The sequence below is a fragment of the Esox lucius genome, chromosome 9, assembly GCF_011004845.1.
Source record: "Esox lucius isolate fEsoLuc1 chromosome 9, fEsoLuc1.pri, whole genome shotgun sequence".
NCBI lineage: Eukaryota > Metazoa > Chordata > Actinopteri > Esociformes > Esocidae > Esox > Esox lucius.
In genome coordinates, this window is record NC_047577.1 from 9550471 (window position 1) to 9569314 (window position 18844).

The 18844-nt window shown below is 39.4% G+C and overlaps 1 protein-coding gene across 10 annotated transcripts; it reads left to right on the forward strand.

Moving 5' to 3' along the window:
- The first annotated feature begins 2146 nt into the window (after nucleotides 1–2146).
- LOC105008438 lies at nucleotides 2147–18487 on the forward strand. Of its 10 annotated transcripts, none has more exons than XM_034294266.1 (11): nucleotides 2147–2228; nucleotides 5389–5459; nucleotides 5628–5876; nucleotides 6062–6362; nucleotides 6474–6686; nucleotides 6829–7170; nucleotides 15391–15609; nucleotides 15752–16093; nucleotides 16311–16647; nucleotides 16752–16806; nucleotides 17572–18487. In XM_034294266.1, exons 4-11 carry the CDS (start codon nucleotides 6236–6238, stop codon nucleotides 17839–17841), a joined length of 1905 nt encoding a protein of 634 aa, XP_034150157.1. In that variant the 5' UTR covers nucleotides 2147–2228; nucleotides 5389–5459; nucleotides 5628–5876; nucleotides 6062–6235; the 3' UTR covers nucleotides 17842–18487. The 10 variants fall into 10 exon arrangements, with proteins under 10 accessions (XP_034150157.1, XP_034150154.1, XP_034150156.1 ...); XM_034294263.1 differs by having other exon boundaries at nucleotides 2153–2228; nucleotides 6018–6362; XM_034294265.1 differs by having other exon boundaries at nucleotides 2214–2228; nucleotides 5385–5459; nucleotides 6018–6362.
- The last annotated feature ends 357 nt before the right edge of the window (nucleotides 18488–18844 follow it).

The following is an 18844-nucleotide window of genomic DNA, read 5'->3' on the forward strand; positions in this document are numbered from 1 at the left end:
CTGCCTCATGGGGCCAATAGATATCATCAACAGGCTGGTACTGGACCACCAAGGCATCTGGTACTTCCAACGCTTTGCTTATGGGCTCAAAGACAGTGCACCGCTCTTCCTGGTAGGTCCATAAAACTTAGAACGTTTGGCTTAAAATGTAGCAAGAGATATAACGAGATAAACTTTAAACATCCTATCTCAAAATAACAATATTTAATCTCGAAATAACAATATTTTATCTTGAAATGACAAAATAAAAAATATTCTTATGGTTCAGGACTTCTGTATCATAGAGACATAGTGAACAAGCTGATATATAAGAAACTTCTGCAGGTTATTTATATATTTTTTTAGTGGGATATTGACTGTTTATACACAGTAAAAATTGTGTTGGGAGTTTCAGGCATGTCTCTCTCATTTTTACAGTGGATATAAAAAATATTGCCATGTCATGATGTGCCATGCTATTAAACTTCTACCAAAAAATAGTGCTGTAAAAAAATTAAAAGGTGCTTCAACAAAGTATTAGTTTAAGGGTGTGCACACTTATGCAACCAGGTTATTGTGAGTTTAAAATGTTTCCCCCTCAAAGATTTCAGCTTGTTTTTCAATTTAATTGTTCACGTTATAGGTCCCATTAAAGCTGAATTTATCTTTGTCTCATTCTTTTACATCACAAGAACCTGGCATTTTAACAGGGGTGTGTAGACTTTTTATCTCCACTGTATATTCTGACTCTCCACGTTTCCCATATTACTTTGATCCTGTTTCACCAGGTGTGTATCTGTCTGGACCGCTATGTCGCCGTGGTCCACCCTGTGTTGTTTACAGGTATCCGTGACAACAGGATCCGCATTGGTGTCTCTGTGTTCACATGGGGCCTTATCGTGGCCTACGCCCTCACCAAGAGCATTCTGGGAGCCATGTCTGTCAACGAGATCTTCAGTGTGCTCATCCTGTTCTCCTTTGCCCTAATGATCTACTGTAACCTCTCCATCGCATGGGTCCTACGCCGCTCTGTGGCTGGGAAGGAGGTGATGCACCCGGTGAAGAAGAAAGCATTCAAAATGGTGCTGGTCATCTTGGGTATCATCTTCTTCAACTACCTTCCCCCCGTTGCTCTTGTCCCGTTCTTCTCGTACTACACATTTATCCAGTTCCAATGTCAGGTGACCATTAGTGTTTTTTCTATTATGGATCTGAGTTCTAGTATCGAGCCACTGATGCATATTACCAAGATGGAGAGGCCAGTGTGTTTACCGGACTGGTGCTGTGGTGGGATTAGCTCCACCAAGTCTTACAAGGTCAATGTGTGATTGGGAAGATTATCAATATTCCACCTAATTTTAAAGTCAGGAGTTTAATTCTATAAAATTCCTAACCAAATTAAAATGTCACTTTAACCTTACCTTCACCACACTGTTAACCTTATTCCCAACCGTAAACAAAAACACTAAATTGTGCATTTTTGTTTACATTATTGTTTATGATATTAGGCACTTTAACTCTCAAGTTTGGTCATGTAGTGGGATTTTTTAATCAACTCCTGTAGATATAGACACATTGTAATATCTAGCAGAGCATGTATTCCAGTTGAACATATTCACTAAACTGTTGTATTGTTAATAATAAATATTTCTAATGTATGGTTTCTCTTCTTCGTCTTATTACTATTCTTAGGGGACTATGCCCTGAAAGTTGGTGTGAAGCATTTGTATTGGCTATGAGCTTGCCCTTCTTAATATACCGTATATGTTCCAGGAGGTGAATGTATGTACAGTCATTTTCTCAACTTCAGTCCATCTGCTGTTAAAGTATTCTCTTAACCCAACTTAATGGAGGGTTAATGGAGTTTGGGATCTGAGTCACATGTAAACATATGAGTTTCTAGTGAATCAGATACACTTCAAAAGAAATATAACTCAGTGGGAATGTACTTCTAATAGAGTTTACCTCAAATATTTTGAGTGTGAGATTAAACCTCTGAATAAAAATAACATATTTACCAAGGGGGGGCAATAATTCTTGAGTCATATTCATTAAATATAGAGCTAAAATCTGTTTCCATATGTGACAGTGACACTAGTTTCCTTCTTGCCTAACGTCTTAAAGAGGAAGGAAAACAGTTCAGCCCACTTCTACTGTGCTCTGACTACTTGCAACACGTGTGTGTACCAAACGCTTCTTGTTTCCTCATTGCCAGTCAGTTGTCTTGCAAAACCACAGCCCCACGTAATGTAAGTGTGCTTAATGTATTAATATTGGAATAATGTGTTTGGCACTTTGCTAAGTCATAATAATAATAATTGGTGATCCAGGTATCGGGGCTCTAAATGTTCTCAGAATCAAAACAGACTTTCGGCAGTACTTGGTTAGTGGTGTTTCTATAATCTGTGGCATTTATGGTTAACCAATTCTATGTGTACTCTTGGTCTACTTGTCATTATGAAAAGTCATTACGTTATTCAGGTTGAGATGTTTGAATGTAAACTCTATTCATTGGCATCATCTCTACCTCACTGTAACAATTCACTTCACCGAGTGAAGCATATTAATGATTTCCATTCAGACTCTGCAACTATATAATGAAATATACATACAGATCTGGCAATAATTATGAAACCACTGCACCTTTTGCTTCCCTTTCCAAAAAAGTTGAAAAGGAAAGTTTTGAGTGAGGAACAGAAGCTTTCAATTTGCATTTTAAGAGACCACTTATTTTAATTTTATTCCTTCTTTTCCTCACTTAAAACCTTCCTTCTCAACTTTTTTGGAAAAGAAAGAAAAAGCTGCAGTGGTCTCTTAATTATTTCTGGAGCTGTATACATATATATATATATACAGTGGATAAAAAAGCTCTACACACCCCTGTTTAAATGCCAGGTTCTTGTGATGTAAAAGAATGAGACAAAGAAAAATCATGTAAGATCTTTTTCCACCTTTAATGTGACCTGTAACGTGAACAATTGAATTGAAAAACAAACAGAAATCTTTGAGGGGAAAAAAAATAAAATAAGTATCCCACAATAACCTGGTGGCATAAGTGTGCACACCCTTAAACTAATACTGTTCAAGCACCTTTTGATTGTATTACAGCACTGAATCGTTTTGCGTAGAAGTGTATTAGCCTGGCATATCTTGACGTGGCAATATTTGCACACTCTTCTTTGCAAAAGCGCTTCAAATCTGTCAGACTGCGAGGACATCTCCTGTGCACAGCCCTCTTCAGCTAAGCCCACAGCTCAATTGGATTCAGGTCTGGGCTCTGTCTGGGCCATTCCAAAACGTTAATCTTCTAGTGAAGCCATGCTTTTGTGGAATTGGATGATTGCTTTGTGTTGTTGTTGTGCTGAAAGGTAAACTTCCTCTTCATCTTCAGCTTTCTAATGGAAGCCTGAAGGTTTTTGTGCCAAAATAGCCTGGTATTTGGAACTGCTCATAATTCCCTCCACCCTGACTAAGGCCTTGGTTCCAGCTGATGAAAAACAGCCCCAATGCATGATGATGCCACCAGCATGCTACACTGTGGGGTATTATGTTCTTTGGGTGATGTGCATTGTTGTTTTTGCACCAAACATAGCTTTTGCAATTATTGCCAAAAGGTTCAAAAAGGTTTCATCAGACCTTAACATATTTCCCACGTGCTTTTGGGGGACTTGATGTTTCTTTTTGCACACTTCAGCCAGGCTTGGATGTTTTGCTTTCTAAGAAAAGGCTTCCATCTTCCCACCCTACCCCACAGCCCATTCATATGAAGAATAAGGGAGATTGTCGTCACATGTAGCACACAGCCAGTACTTGCCAGAAATTCCTGCAGTTCCTTTGATGTTGCTGCAGGCCTCTTGGAAGACTTCCTGCCCAGTTTTCTTCTCGTATTTTCATAAATTTTGGAGTGACGTCAAATTCTTGGTAATGTCTGTTTTGTGCCATATTTTCTCCACCTGAAGATTACAGTCTCAACTGTGTTGCATGGTATATCTAATGCTTTGGAAATTATTTTGTACCCTTCTCCTGACTGATATCTTTCAACAATGAGATTCCTTTGATGCTTTTTGAAGCTCTCTGCAGACCATGGTTTTTGCTCTGAGATGTTACTAAGAAAATGTCAGGAAAATCCTTCTAGTACAGCTGAACTTTATTTGTGATTAATCAGAGTCACTTTAAATGATGGACGGTGAAATCACTTCTATTTAATATGAGTTTGAATGGGATTGGTTCATTCTGACACAGCCACATACCCAGTTATAAGAGGGTGTGCACACTTATGCAACAAGGTTATTGTAAGGTTTTTATTTGTCATTTTTCCCCCTCGAATATTTCAGTTTGTTTTTCAATTGAATTGTTCACAATTATAGGTCACATTAAAAGTGAAAAACTTTCTGACCTGATTTATCTTTGTCTCATTCTTTTACACAACAAAAACCTGTCATCTTAACAGGGGTGTATAGACTTTTTATTTCCAATCTAAGTATACATCTGGTGATTAGCACTGTAGGCCTGTGTTGTAACGGCTGAACTTGCAAAATGTGTAAAGAGGAAGAATATTTAATCAACTCACTGTCAATCAGTTGCCTTACTTCAGCCCTTTGCCATGTAGAGTGCTATTTGAAAGACTAAGAACCATACATGAAACTGGTAAAATCCTTATCTAAAACCCACTTTGTACGTGTACAAAATAAGTGAACGGCACTGATTACTTAGAGTAAACATCTCCTATAGGCACTAATCAGTCTCTTAAAATGTTTTCTGGTGGTACGCAGAGTTGGGTTTTCGCCAAACATACCAATTTTGATTATGACCGAAATGGTCAATTCTGTATTCATCTGTCCAGAGAATGAAGTTCCAGAAACATTCCATTTGTCCTGTTGGCAAAGTTAAGATGGGAAGCTCTATTTTAACAGCAGAGGCATCTTCTTAGCATTACACCCTTGATCGCCAATCTGATAGAAAGAGGGAAGAACACAAAAAATTATGACATTTTGTACAGCACGTAACATCAGCACACACTTTCCTTCTCAGTTCATGGGTTTCCTCAAGAATGATAAGGAAGCGAGGATAGAAAATCTTTCATATTATTTATCAAGGGAAATAACCTTTGGTGTGAGATGTACGAAAAAATGCCAGGTGTGACTGAATGACTGGTATAAAGGACTGAGATGTGTGGTGATTGTGTTACTGTCCTGTTTTAAATGTGGCCGGGTTGATGTATGTTTGGGGTCATGGCTGGACAAATGCCATTTATTTGGGCACTGAGGAACGCTAGGTCCTAGATTCAAGGGTCTCAGAATAATCCAAATTGGAAGGCGAACATGGATAATAATGTGTTTTCAGTGTTGCACAGACAGATGAATCTGTTAACTAAGTGTTTGTTCACTTCTCATTTGATGTATGAGGCAGAAAAAGAGATACAACAATGGTCTTGAAAACAGCATATAGTCTGTTGGTCGTTTTTCTCTGGTCCGTGACTGGTATGTAGAAACCCCTTTCTCTGTATTGTGTCATATCTAAAATGTATTAAAACTTTTCAGGGAAAGTTTGGTTTTGATCCTTGGTTATAAATGTAAATCAACGGCATAGTCTGTAAAACTTCTCCTACAACCCCCTGAGTAATGGTCATCTATTTTTTTTATTTATAGCAACTACGGCAACAAACTGCGACCAGATAACCCAGGTGGTGTTGTCAGTAACTGCTGTCAAAAGAAGACAGAATGTAACACTGACCTGTGTCACCAACTGTACTCTGACCAACGCTACCTACATCTGGTACAGAAACGGTCAACGTCTAGATGAGCCTACTTCCAAGCAACATTCAGTAATAAGTACTTTCTCATCCAGTTACTCCTGTTCTGTAAAAGACCTTGAGGATCTCCACTCTCCTTCAGTGTGTGAGTTTGTTTTTAACTACTATCTTTATAATAACGGAATATCCTACAAAGCAGGCAGACTATTCCAGCTATTCCATTGGTGGTCAGTACTGCCTATAGGCAGTACAATAAGACTGAGTTATTACGGGGCTGTTGTTTCAGGTGTTCTGGGTAGAAAATGTTTCAACGTGACTTATACCCGTCAGAGTATCTGTGCCTTGGAGGGCTCAGTGGTGGATCTTCCCTGCAAGTATCAATATCCAAATCATCACACACTCTCTTGGTCAAGCTGGTATGTCCAAGAGAAACGTGATGAGACGCCTGTTATACTGAGTTCATTGCCAGAGTACTCAGGTCGTGTGAAGTACCTTGGAGATAATATGAGTGACTGTACCCTGAGAATCACAAACCTGAGAGAGACTGACTCAGCTGAGTACAAGTTCAGATTTAAAACACAGATTGCAGAGTGGGGGTACAGCTTCCCTGGATTAACTCTGACTGTCACAGGTAGTACAACATATAAATATAATTATGAGAATTTCAATAAAATTCTTTTGTACCTGGGGTACTTATTTGTAGTAATTATATTTGGTAATTTTTCTGTCCATTTAATTTCAGACCTGCAGGTGAAGGTGACTCCAGGGAAACCAAAAACTAAAACTCTGACCTGTTCCACCAGCTGTAATCTGACTGACAACTCCAACCTCACCTACGTCTGGTACAAGAACGGACAACGTCTTGATGAACTTGTTTCCCATCAACACTCTGTTAAGGAATATCACACAGACAGTTTCTCCTGTTCTTTATTGAATCTCCGCTCTGCTGTGGTGTGTAAGTGTGTTTTAAAATTAGTCGGTTTTTTGGTTAGTGTTTAGACATTGTCAACTTGGAAAATATAAAATAATAACAATCATTGGCACTTCAGAACTACAGCATGAATACAATCTCATGGTATGTTGTAATTGTGTTTCAGGTGTTGTGGGTCAGAGCTGCATGAATGTCAGTTACACCCATCAAAGTGTCTGTGCCTTGAAAGGCTCCACAGTGAACATCTCCTGCACGTTCAGCCATCTGAACAGTAAAAATGTCACAGAAAAAACCTGGTTCAACAAATGGGACTCTGGAATAATTAAAGACTTGAACCAGGACCCAGAGTATGCAGGTCGGGTGGAGTACCATCGAACTACAGACAAAGACTCCACCCTGACAGTCACAGACCTGAGAGAGAGTGACTCTGCTGAGTACAAGTTCAGATTTACATCAAACAAAGTAACATGGGGCTACAGCTTCCCTGGGACAACTCTGACTGTTACTGGTAACCATTCTCCTCTTGTGGTATCTGAGAGGTGTAGGGGAGGGGGGGGTTCAAACACAGTGGACACCAGGCAGTTGGATGTTAGGTTTTTCAGACAATTCCTTTTGTTCACTACACAGAATTTCGAATTCAAATACTCAAGCATTCAAATCGCTCCTCACTGTCCTCTTCATTCAGCACAGTGGTTTCTTTCAGCCGGCTCTCTACTTTCCACTTATCTGCACCTGTGTCAAATAGGTTGTCGCCCAGTTGATTGCCAATCAGGCCTCATTGTGCGCAGCTGAGACAACGCCCTGGTGTAGGCTGCGTCTGGTGCCTCCCAGTGGTGGAGCCAGCGCATGGCAATGTACCGGCCGTTGACCACTATCCCCCTCTGCTGGCCCCTGGGGGCACCACACCATGTACTATATAATGTTTATGATAATACTTATGATAATTCTTCCCAATTAGTAATTATTGGTGGAAATCATGATTGTCTCAGACCTTCAGGTGAAAGTGACTCCTGCCACTAAGGAAGGGAATGTGACTCTGACCTGTAGCACCTCCTGTCTTCTGACTGACAACCCCACCTACATCTGGCACCAAAACGGACAACGTGTCACGAATGAACACAACAACGTCCTTCACCTGGGACTCACCACAGAGGAAGTGGGCTACTCCTGTGCTGTGAAAGGTCATGAGGACCTCCGTTCTGAGACCATCACTGTCAGTGAGTAACCAATTGACTTGACTTAAATTCTGAATATTCTCTACGTACTTGAGTGTCAGATTGTTTCCTGCAATCCTCAACACCAGATGCTCTATCGGCTGGGGTCCACCTTTGTTTCATATGAACAGAACTGGACCTGTTCCCAGATACTCAGTACTAATAGTTTGGCAATGTTTCACGTATATGTATCTCAAATATGTTTTTTCATTGATTCACAGTATTTAGAAATGTACTAAAAATGCTGCTTGCATTTGTATTTAGTTCACATTTAGCATCATACCTTCTGTAGACCTTCTGCTGCCCACTGATTTCAGTACTAGACCTGCAGGATAATGCTATTTAGCCATGTGCCTTGCCATTGCACATAACATGGCCATATCTACACAGAGTAGCACACAACCACCCTCATCCATGAGTGTAACACAACTCTACCCTCTCATGTGTTCGTTCACTGAGGGTTTAGAGTGAAATCGGAAGAGTGAACTGAGCCTTTAGCCTCAGGTGGTTTGAGTTTTTCCTCACACTGGGCCAATTCAGCTCTGGGCTATGGTTCATGTTTGTGAATGCCACAGGGCAGGACACAAGGCACAGAGCAGGAAGTTCTTCCTTTTTTTGTTTCCCGAAAAACAAGCAAAACCACAGAAGGCGAGGGACACCGTGAACTGAAGCATGAACACAAGCAATGAGCCACAAAGCAATAGACAAAAAGGGCAAATTTAGGGGGGGACTGTGTCCCCAAGGCCCATAGAGATGTTGTGATGCACCTCAGCAGTCAGGCCCTGACTGTGGCCCCAGGCCCATAGAGATGTCTAGATGTACCCCTGCCAGAACAACTTTCTCCGTCCGCTGGGAAAGACGGCGTCTATGATAGCCTTAATCCCATTCATTACCGGGCCGGGTCTGTGAGTGGTCCAATCTCTTAGCGAGTTGTCCAGTGAAGATCCGATAACACATATGGAGGCAATTCTGTGGTTCCGGTTGAAGTTCGGCTTTCCAATCCTTGTGCTGTGATTCAGGAATTCTGTGTGTGTGTATTCTATTTATTTTCGTTAATTATTTGACCACAGATGAAGCAGTGTTTCCCTGGGTTCCCGTGGTTACAGTGGGGGCCGTCCTCACTGTTGCAGTTCTTCTAGTCACCATCTACTGTACCATGAGGAGGTCAGCATTTCCTAGACAGATTAATGTCAAGTATATCAGGGACTGTAAGTACAACTAATAACCACTAGATGTCAGTAGACATCGTAACATGCTCTGTCCCTCTTTACAGGAGATCTACAGGAGGAAGTGACGCTACAACAGACCCACAGGTGATTATATCAGTTACACTGATGACAACAACGTTCTCTGTCTCTACACATTTTCCTTCCTATTTGAGTTGTTTTCTCTCTCTTAAACCCTCTCTCTGACTCTGTTTCTCCACAGAGTGTCCATCCAGACGCTATGGGTGAAACGCAGACTGCTCAGAACCTGACCACTCTGTCTCCTGACTATGACACACTGGGTGTAAGTCTGTTCTTGTACTGATTTGGGTTTCAGAACCTCCAGTCTAGAAACAAGGTGCCAAGACTGGTCAAAGTGTGAGGCAGAATTCCTTGATCACTGTCCAAACCTCTTTCTTTCTTTAAATCTCTCTCTTTAAATCTCTACAGGTGCTGGTGTGATGTCAGATCTGTGTCATTACAGGCTCTGGTGTGATGTCAGATCTGTGTCATTACAGGCTCTAGTGTGATGTCAGATCTGTGTCATTACAGGCTCTAGTATCATGTCAGATCTGTGTCATTACCGGCTCTGGTGTGATGTCAGATCTGTGTCATTACAGGCTCTGGTGTGATGTCAGATCTGTGTCATTACAGGCACTAGTGTGATGTCAGATGTGTGTCATTACAGGCTCTGGTGTGATGTCAGATGTGTGTCATTACAGGCTCTAGTGTCAAGTTAGTGATACACTTTATCCTTTTTCCAATGTGCAGTGCTTGGAAAGTTTTTGATGGAAGGCGATCAGTAATGGCAGATTGAAATGAGAGAGAACACATTGGCTTGAGCACATGGTTTTCAATCCATATGGTGGTATAAGATTAAGTTAACGGACGATGTGTTTCCCTTTCATGTATCCTAATAGAGCAGGGCCCAATGAAAAATGCTTAGTGAATCCCAAATGTGCCTGCTTTATGGCCGCTGCTGGGCCGGAAATCCAGAAGTAATATGGACCTGAGAAAAGTGTCGAATGTGAGCCAGATCTGGCCCAAACATATTTTGCTATCTTGGAATATTTGTGTATTTTTTCTCCCTCCCCCACAGAATGTTCATCCTGATACTAACAGTAACACGTACTCATCTCTGAACATGAAGATCAGGTCACCTGACTACGACACTCTGGATGTAAGTCTCTTATAATGTGACAATGGTTATGTTTTATAACAGATTTTTTATAGAACTGACAGTCTGTACTTAAACCCCCTCATTACTGTATGATCCAAACTAAACTTGTGTCACTGTCACTTCGTTTTTTGTTATTTTGTCCCCATCACCCAGCTCAATTGTGCATGTGTGTGTTCGCATAGTGGTGTGTGTTTATAAAGTGGTGTGTGTTCATATAGTGGTGTGTGTTCATATAGTGGTGTGTGTTCATATAGTGGTGTGTTTTATATAGTGGTGTGTGTTCATATAGTGGTGTGTGTTCATAAAGTGGTGTGTGTTTATATAGTGGTGTGTGTTTATATAGTGGTGTGTGTTTATATAGTGGTGTGTGTTAATAAAGTGGTGTGTACTAATTAATTGTTGTGTGTTCATAAAGTTGTGTGTATTAATAAAGTGGTGTGTGTTCATATAGTGGTGTGTGTTTATATAGTGATGTGTATTAATACAGTTGTGTGTGTTCATAAAATGATGTGTGTTCATATAGTGGTGTGTTAAGTGTTCATCTAGGATGTCTTCTTTCAGTGTGTGAGGGACTCTCACAATGACAAAGACGGTCAGAAAAACGTGGATTATGAGAACTGTGGAGAACCACCACAGAACCTGGACTGAAGAGAACCACCACAGAACTTGAACTGAAGAGAACCACCACAGAACCTGGACTTCCAGAACCAAGTGATGCAGATTTGTTAAATAATTGCTATCAGGCGACAAAGGCTCAGGGAACCGACTGAGGGGCTGGTCCACGTAATCCTCACTAGAACTGGGCCATTATGTCACCAAATACCTACCCAGAGTGATGCACTAACTCAGGGATACAAGTTTTTTCATCTACAATTCAGAAGCGATGTGGAGTTTGAGTAATATCAAAATATTCTTATTTTATATAATATACTAATGTGTTATATCTGATGCATAGCTCTAGTAGTCTTATGTTGCAGTGCCACTAGTTTTCCTTCTAAATTATATTAAAGAGGAAGTGAAACAGTTCAGACAGCAGCTACTTGTAATCTGTCAACTCATAATTCATATCTACCAACAACACATTTAAACTTGCTTCCTCATCACCAGCCAGTCAGACAGCAACTCAGCATTGTTTCATGTAAGTACGCTGGAAGACATTTTACAATATTGTGTTTTTTTGTAATCAACTGTATTCTTCTGTTGATAGCTACTTCGTTGACTAAGACATTTGGTAACACTTTCCAATATGTGTATGGTAATTACAAGTAATTATATTAACTAACAGTAACTGTTTTAATTCATATAAATGTATTAATCTTTGTTAATATTAACAATGGCAGATTTATATGTAAGTAAAAATGTTAAGAGATGTATTAGTTAAAATGGATTAACAGTTAATATCCTAACTAAATTATTGTTTAAGTCCAAAGTTATAGATTTATTAACAAATGGATCCTCTGTATCCAACATTTTGCTCTCATTCTGGATGTATAATTTACTTGCTCATCTTCCTGGGTGATATCCTCTGCTTTACAACCTTTGGGAACATAGAGAAAAACTCCAATGTATTCATCTTTGAGTTGTTACTGTTAATTATACAGTGGTTATAAAAAAGTCTACACACCCCTGTTAAAATGGCAGGTTTTTGTGATGTAAAGGAATGAGACAAAGATAAATCATGTCAGAACTTTTTTCACTTTTAATGTGACCTGTAAAGTGAACAGATCAATTGAAAAACAAACTGGCAACAAATGTATGTGAGCTCTTACTGTGACATTAGTAATTAGAGAGGAAACAGGAACTTAACTTACATAGCCCTTATTACATACTAGAAACCAATGGCAAGAAATGTAACCAATGTATCTGGGCTCTTCATCATTACTGAATAGTAATTAACCATTAAATAAAGAAATGTCTGTGTAAACTATATGAATGATACACAGCCACCGTGATGATCCTCTAAATCGCCTATAAAAAGCAACAAGAGGACAGCTGATGTTGGCTGGTCTCTCGCCACAATCAGTGTCCAAAGTTATTATTTGACTAAATGTTTTTTCATGCCTCATTTTCAATATATATGTTTTGTTTTGCAAGTCTTTGGATTAAAGCACTTCCCAGAGATATCGCAAAGCATTGTTTTGTTTGATGAAATCCGTTTTTATAATCGAAGACAATTCATGTTCTTCAGTGTTGTAGAACGAAATCCAACTCGGAGCAAAGCTATTCATGATTTTCCAAACCCTTACTAGGTTTTAACACAGCATAATTGGTATTTCTGAAAAGAAGAGAGTCCCTAGCATTTAATCAGACTTAGTATATCCTTCTACGTTGCCTAGATAATTTGCACGATGTCAGCAAAGACATGCAGTCTCGCACCGATTACGCACAAGCTTATGTTTTTGGTAGCATGTATCTTCTTCAAATTACGACTAATGGATGTGAAACAAGGAGAACAATTTGGACTAGGTTATTGGAAGAAATCGTGGACTGTGAGTAAAGCAACTTGGTGAGTACAATAAGATAGATTACCCAAGACACACAATATATTAGCATCAGCATATTAGGCTATGTTAGGCTAACATATGATTTTATATCACCACATATGATGCAAACACAACATATGATGTTAGATCACCACATATGATGTTAGATCACCACATATGATGTTAGATCACCACATATGATTCAAACACCACATATGATGTTAGATCACCACATATGATGCAAACACCACATATGATGTTAGATCCCCACATATGATGTTAGATCACCACATATGATGTTAGATCACCACATATGATGTTAGATCACCACATATGATGTTAGATCACCACATATGATGCAAACACCACATATGATGTTAGATCACCACATATGATGCAAACACCACATATGATGTTAGATCACCACATATGATGTTAGATCACCACATATGATGTTAAATCACCACATATGATTCAAACACCACATATGATGTTAGATCACCACATATGATTCAAACACCACATATGATGTTAGATCACCACATATGATTCAAACACCACATATGATGTTAGATCACCACATATGATGCAAACACCACATATGATGTTAGATCACCACATATGATGCGAACACCACATATGATGTTAGATCACCACATATGATGTTAGATCACCACATATGATGTTAAATCACCACATATGATTCAAACACCACATATGATGTTAGATCACCACATATGATTCAAACACCACATATGATGTTAGATCACCACATATGATTCAAACACCACATATGATGTTAGATCACCACATGTAATGTCATAACCCCACATCACCACAGTTAAATTACAGAGGGGCCATTTTATGTTATCAGTGGGGGGAAGGAGGGGCATATCTAAGGGTTTATGTAGGGACAAAACCGGGGGGAGAAATGTGGAGAAAAACTTGGATTAAGAGAACTTTGGAGAACCACCACGGAACCTGGACTGAAGAGAACCATCACATAACTTGGACTGACTGAAGAGAGCCACCACAGAGCCACCTAAACTCCTGTTTTCTTATGCTGCAGTGCCACCAGTCGTCTTGTGCAATTTCTTAAAGAGGAAGTAAAGTAGTTCTTTCCACTCCTACTTGTAATCCGTCAACTTGTAAAACATATGTGCCAACCACACGTCTCGTATTCTCATGGTCAGTTGGTAGTCTGAGAAGAGCTCAACCTTTTGCCATGTAAGTACACTTGATAATATATTTCAGCATTGTGTGTGGTAACATGTTTAAATGAACCATATTATCCTTTTGGGTAATTATGATAAAGACCCAAGTATCAAGATGCTATCAACGTTCTTAAAAGGCGTATGTGGATAATAATATTTATTAAGTGTTACACACACAGATGAATCTGTAAACTAAGTGTTTGTTCACTTCTCATTTGATGTATGAGGCAGAACGAGGGATACAACAATGGTCTTGAAAACAGCAGGAAGTCTGTTGGTGGTTTTTCTCTGGTCTGTGACAGGTATGTTTTATGTATGTTTAACCGCTTTCTCTGAATTGTGTGATCTAGGTGTCATGTCTACAATGTAATGAACTTAGTCAGAACAAGATGTTTGATTGTAGATATGAATTAGTGGCATCAACTCCATCTCTGGTTCATTTTCCTTCATGATGCACATCTGTTGTTTCCATTCTCACTTAATACAGCAAGTATGGCAACAAGGTGTGACCAAAAAAGCCAGGTTGTGATGTCACCAGATGCTGACAAGGACGTGCAGTATGTGACGCTGACCTGTCTCAGCAACTGTACTCTGACCAACGCTACCTACATTTGGTACAGAAACGGTCAACGTCTAGTTGAGCCTACTTCCAGGCAACACACAGTAAAAAGTTATTATACATCCAGTTACTCCTGTTCTGTAAAAGATCTTGAGGATCTTCACTCTCCTAGAGTGTGTGAGTTTGTATTTAACTGCAATATTCAGCATTAAAGCTATGCCATTGGTGATCAGTACTGCCTACATCAAGTGGAATTAACATTAGTTATTGTTGGGCTGTTGTGTTTCAGGTGTTCGGGGTAGAAACTGTTTTGACGTAACTTATGCCCATCAAAGTATCTGTGCCTTGAAGGGCTCAACAGTGGATTTGCCATGCAAATATAGACATCTAAATAATGATATAGTCTCCGACTCAAACTGGTATATCCAAGGAAAACGTGATGAGGCGCCAACAAACCTGAGTTCATTGCCAGAGTATTCAAGTCGTGTGAAGTACCTTGGAGATAATATGAGTGACTGTACCCTGAGAATCACAGACCTGAGAGAGACTGACTCAGCTGAGTACAAGTTCAGATTTAAAACACAGTTTGCAGAGTGGAGGTACAGCTTCCCTGGAACAAATCTGACTGTCACAGGTAATACAATATAGAAATACAATTATAAGAATTTCAATTAAAATCTGTTGAACCTGGGGTACCTATTTGTAGTAATTATACATTTATAGTAATTTTGTACATTTATTTTCAGACTTGCAAGTGAAGGTCACAGATAATACAATATAAAAATACAATTATGAGAATTTTACAAAATCTATCATACTCATAATGATACATATATAGAGACACTAAATAGTTTTTTGTCCATTTCATTTCAGACCTGCAGGTGAAGGTGACTCCTGGCACAAGGTGGAATCAAACTAGAACTCTGACCTGTTCCACCAGCTGTAATCTGACTGACAACTCCAACCTCACCTACGTCTGGTACAAGAACGGACAACGTCTTGATGAACCCGTTTCCCGTCAACACTCTGTCAAGGAATATTACACAGACAGTTACTCCTGTTCTTTATTGAATCTCCGCTCTGCTGTGGTGTGTAAGTGTGTTTTAAACTCAGTCTTTTGTTTGGGTCGTGTTTAGACACTGTCAACTTGGAAAATATAAAATAATAACAATCAATGGCACTTCAGAACTACAGCATGAATACAATCTCATGGTATGTTGTAATTGTGTTTCAGGTGTTGTGGGTCAGAGCTGCATGAATGTCAGTTACACCCATCAAAGTGTCTGTGCCTTGAAGGGCTCCACAGTGAACATCTCCTGCACGTTCAGACATCTGAAGAATCATAATGCCACAGAAGAAACCTGGTTCAACAAATGGGACTCTGGAGTAATTAAAGACTTGATCCAGGACCCAGAGTATGCTGGTCGGGTGGATTACCATCGAACTACAGACAAGGACTCCACCCTGACTGTTACAGACCTGAGAGAGAGTGACTCTGCTGAGTACAAGTTCAGGTTTACGTCAAACAAAGTAACATGGGGCTACAGCTTCCCTGGGACAACTCTGACTGTTACTGGTAACCATTCTCCTCTTGTACTTCTGTTCCTACATCCCATTTGTTTTATGTATCTGGTGGACATTAGATATTACCACATGAAGCTGATGTAATATATTATTATAAATTTTATGATTGAAATCACGATGACTGCACTTTTTTGTGAACCCTCTGATCTATTTGTGAACCCTCTGATCTATTTGTGAACCCTCTGATCTATTTGTGAACCCTCTGTCAGACATCCAGGTGAAGGTGACTCCTGCTACAGAGGAAGGAAAGGTCAATCTGACCTGTATCACATCCTGTCCTCTGACTGACAACTCCAACACCACCTACATCTGGTACAAGAACGGACAACATCTCACCCACCAAAAGACCATGACTAGTTACCTGATCCTAGACCCTGACAGCATGGAGGATAGAGGCAGATACTCCTGTGGTGTCAAAGGCCTTACGAATGTCCACTCTCCTGAATTCTCTTTAGGGGAACAATCAGTTAGAATTGGTGCCATTGTAGGAATCACAGTAGTTGTTGTGATTCTATTTCTCTGCCTCTTAGGCATCATTTGGTTCAGGTGAATAAGAACAATGTATTATCATCAATTTAAATATGGGTGTGGATTTTAACTGAATGCTTGATTGTTTGATTAATTCATTAATAAAATGATTTACTATGCAGTAAGAAGGCCTCCAGATCCACATCTGATGGACACGACACAGCAGTGAATGGACAGGTGAGTCTGATGGCATCAGTTGGCCAGGAAATACAGTGGTCATTATGCACAAATGGGACTCATTGACTGAGAAATACAGTGGTCAGCATGCACAAATGGGACTCATTGACTGAGAAATACAGTGGTCAGTATGTTGAGATGGGACTCATTGACTGAGAAATACAGTGGTCAGCATTTCGAGATGGGACTCATTGATTGAGAAATACAATGGTCAGCATGTAGAGATGGGACTCATTGACTGAGAAATACAGTGGTCAGCATGTAGAGATGGGACAAACTGACTGAGAAATACAGTGGTCAGCATTTCAAGATGGGACTCATTGATTGAGAAATACAATGGTCAGCCTGTAGAGATGGGACTCATTGACTGAGAAATACAGTGGTCAGCATGTAGAGATGGGACTAACTGACTGAGAAATACAGTGGTCAGCATGTAGAGATGGGACTCATTGATTGAGAAATACAGTGGTCATCATGTCGAGATGGGACTCATTGACTGAGAAATACAGTGGTCAGCATGTAGAGATGGGACTCATTGACTGAGAAATACAGTGGTCAGCATGTAGAGATGGGACTCACTGACCCCAGAAATAGAGTGGTCAGCATGTAGAGATGGGACTCATTGACTGATAAATACAGTGTTTGTTATGCAGACATGAGACTAATTGACTGAATAAATTCACTATATTTTACACTTTTGATCTAGTCCTTTATAGACCCCAGATCTACTAAATGTTTACACTCTCTGACTTCTCTCCCCATCAGACAGACTCCAATCCTGTGTATAGCAACGTATCAAACATGGCCTTGACCTCTACTGCAATACAGACAGCAGAAACAGACAACCAGGATCTCCTCCACTATTCCAGTGTCCACTTCTCTTCCTCCAAGAAACAGGAAGTACCTCTGTACTCCACCGTCCAAACGCTTCATCCCCAGAAACAAGACCAAGTAGTCCACTATGCTGCTGTGTCATACAGGGACCAGAGTGCTGTGAATAGGACTGCACTTGAGTCAAAGGAAGGAATCAGCTGAGTATTATGTTATTAAATTATGTAAAAAAATTAAAAGGGATATTTCTAAGTTTACACATTGTTAATTAACTTGATTAATTTAAGCCCCTGTCTCCTTTAATATAAGCAGCACAGTATGTGCCTTTTTCAATAATTACTGTGGTCCAAAAGGATGTTGAAATCATCTGGTATGATTGTTGTTAGGAGGAAGTATAATGTGGTCAGGTCGCCTGCCCAAATTACCAGTCCTTTTAAACCAACCACTGACCCGACTGTCTTCAGCTTTTCTTGGTCTGTGAGGTTTCCATTATGATTGGTACACTCTGCTATTACATTAGATTATACCTGTTATTATTCAACTATTTTTGGTGATTTATTCTGGAGCAAAACGATTGCTATTAAATCTTACTGTAAAAAAAATAAACGTGTTCCAATTTTTTTATTTTGTAGCATGTTACAAAATACAATATATTTTAGAATATTTTACACATATGTTAGCTTTCTAATTTCTAAGTAAAAGAACCATCCCTGTTATGGATTTTGTGTGGATTGTAATTGTATTTTTTTTAATATCTTGTTTTTTACATTATTACTTTTGTTCCATTCAACACCAGGTAGACATTTTAATATAGAAAATATAGAAAATAAATAGTGTTTGAATACCGAAACACACATTCACCTTCATTTTTATTGGGCTTCTAACACAAGTAAATTGCTTAACTTCGTCATGTTTGTCAAAAACATATACATAGAACTGTGTTTCCACACTGTGTAAAATGCAATTAAAAACAGAATGCAATGATGTCCTTTATCCCTATATTTCATTGAATATTAAACAAATGTTTTGGAAAAATACATGCGCGTTTAGAAAAGAATGCCAGCAATATGTTTTGAAAATAGTTGGGACAGGGGCATGTTTACCACTGTGTTGCATCACCTCTTTTTTTTAAATACTTTGAATGCGTTTGGTGACTGAGGTGATCAATTGCTGTAGTTCTGAAAGAGAAATGTATTCTCATTCTTGT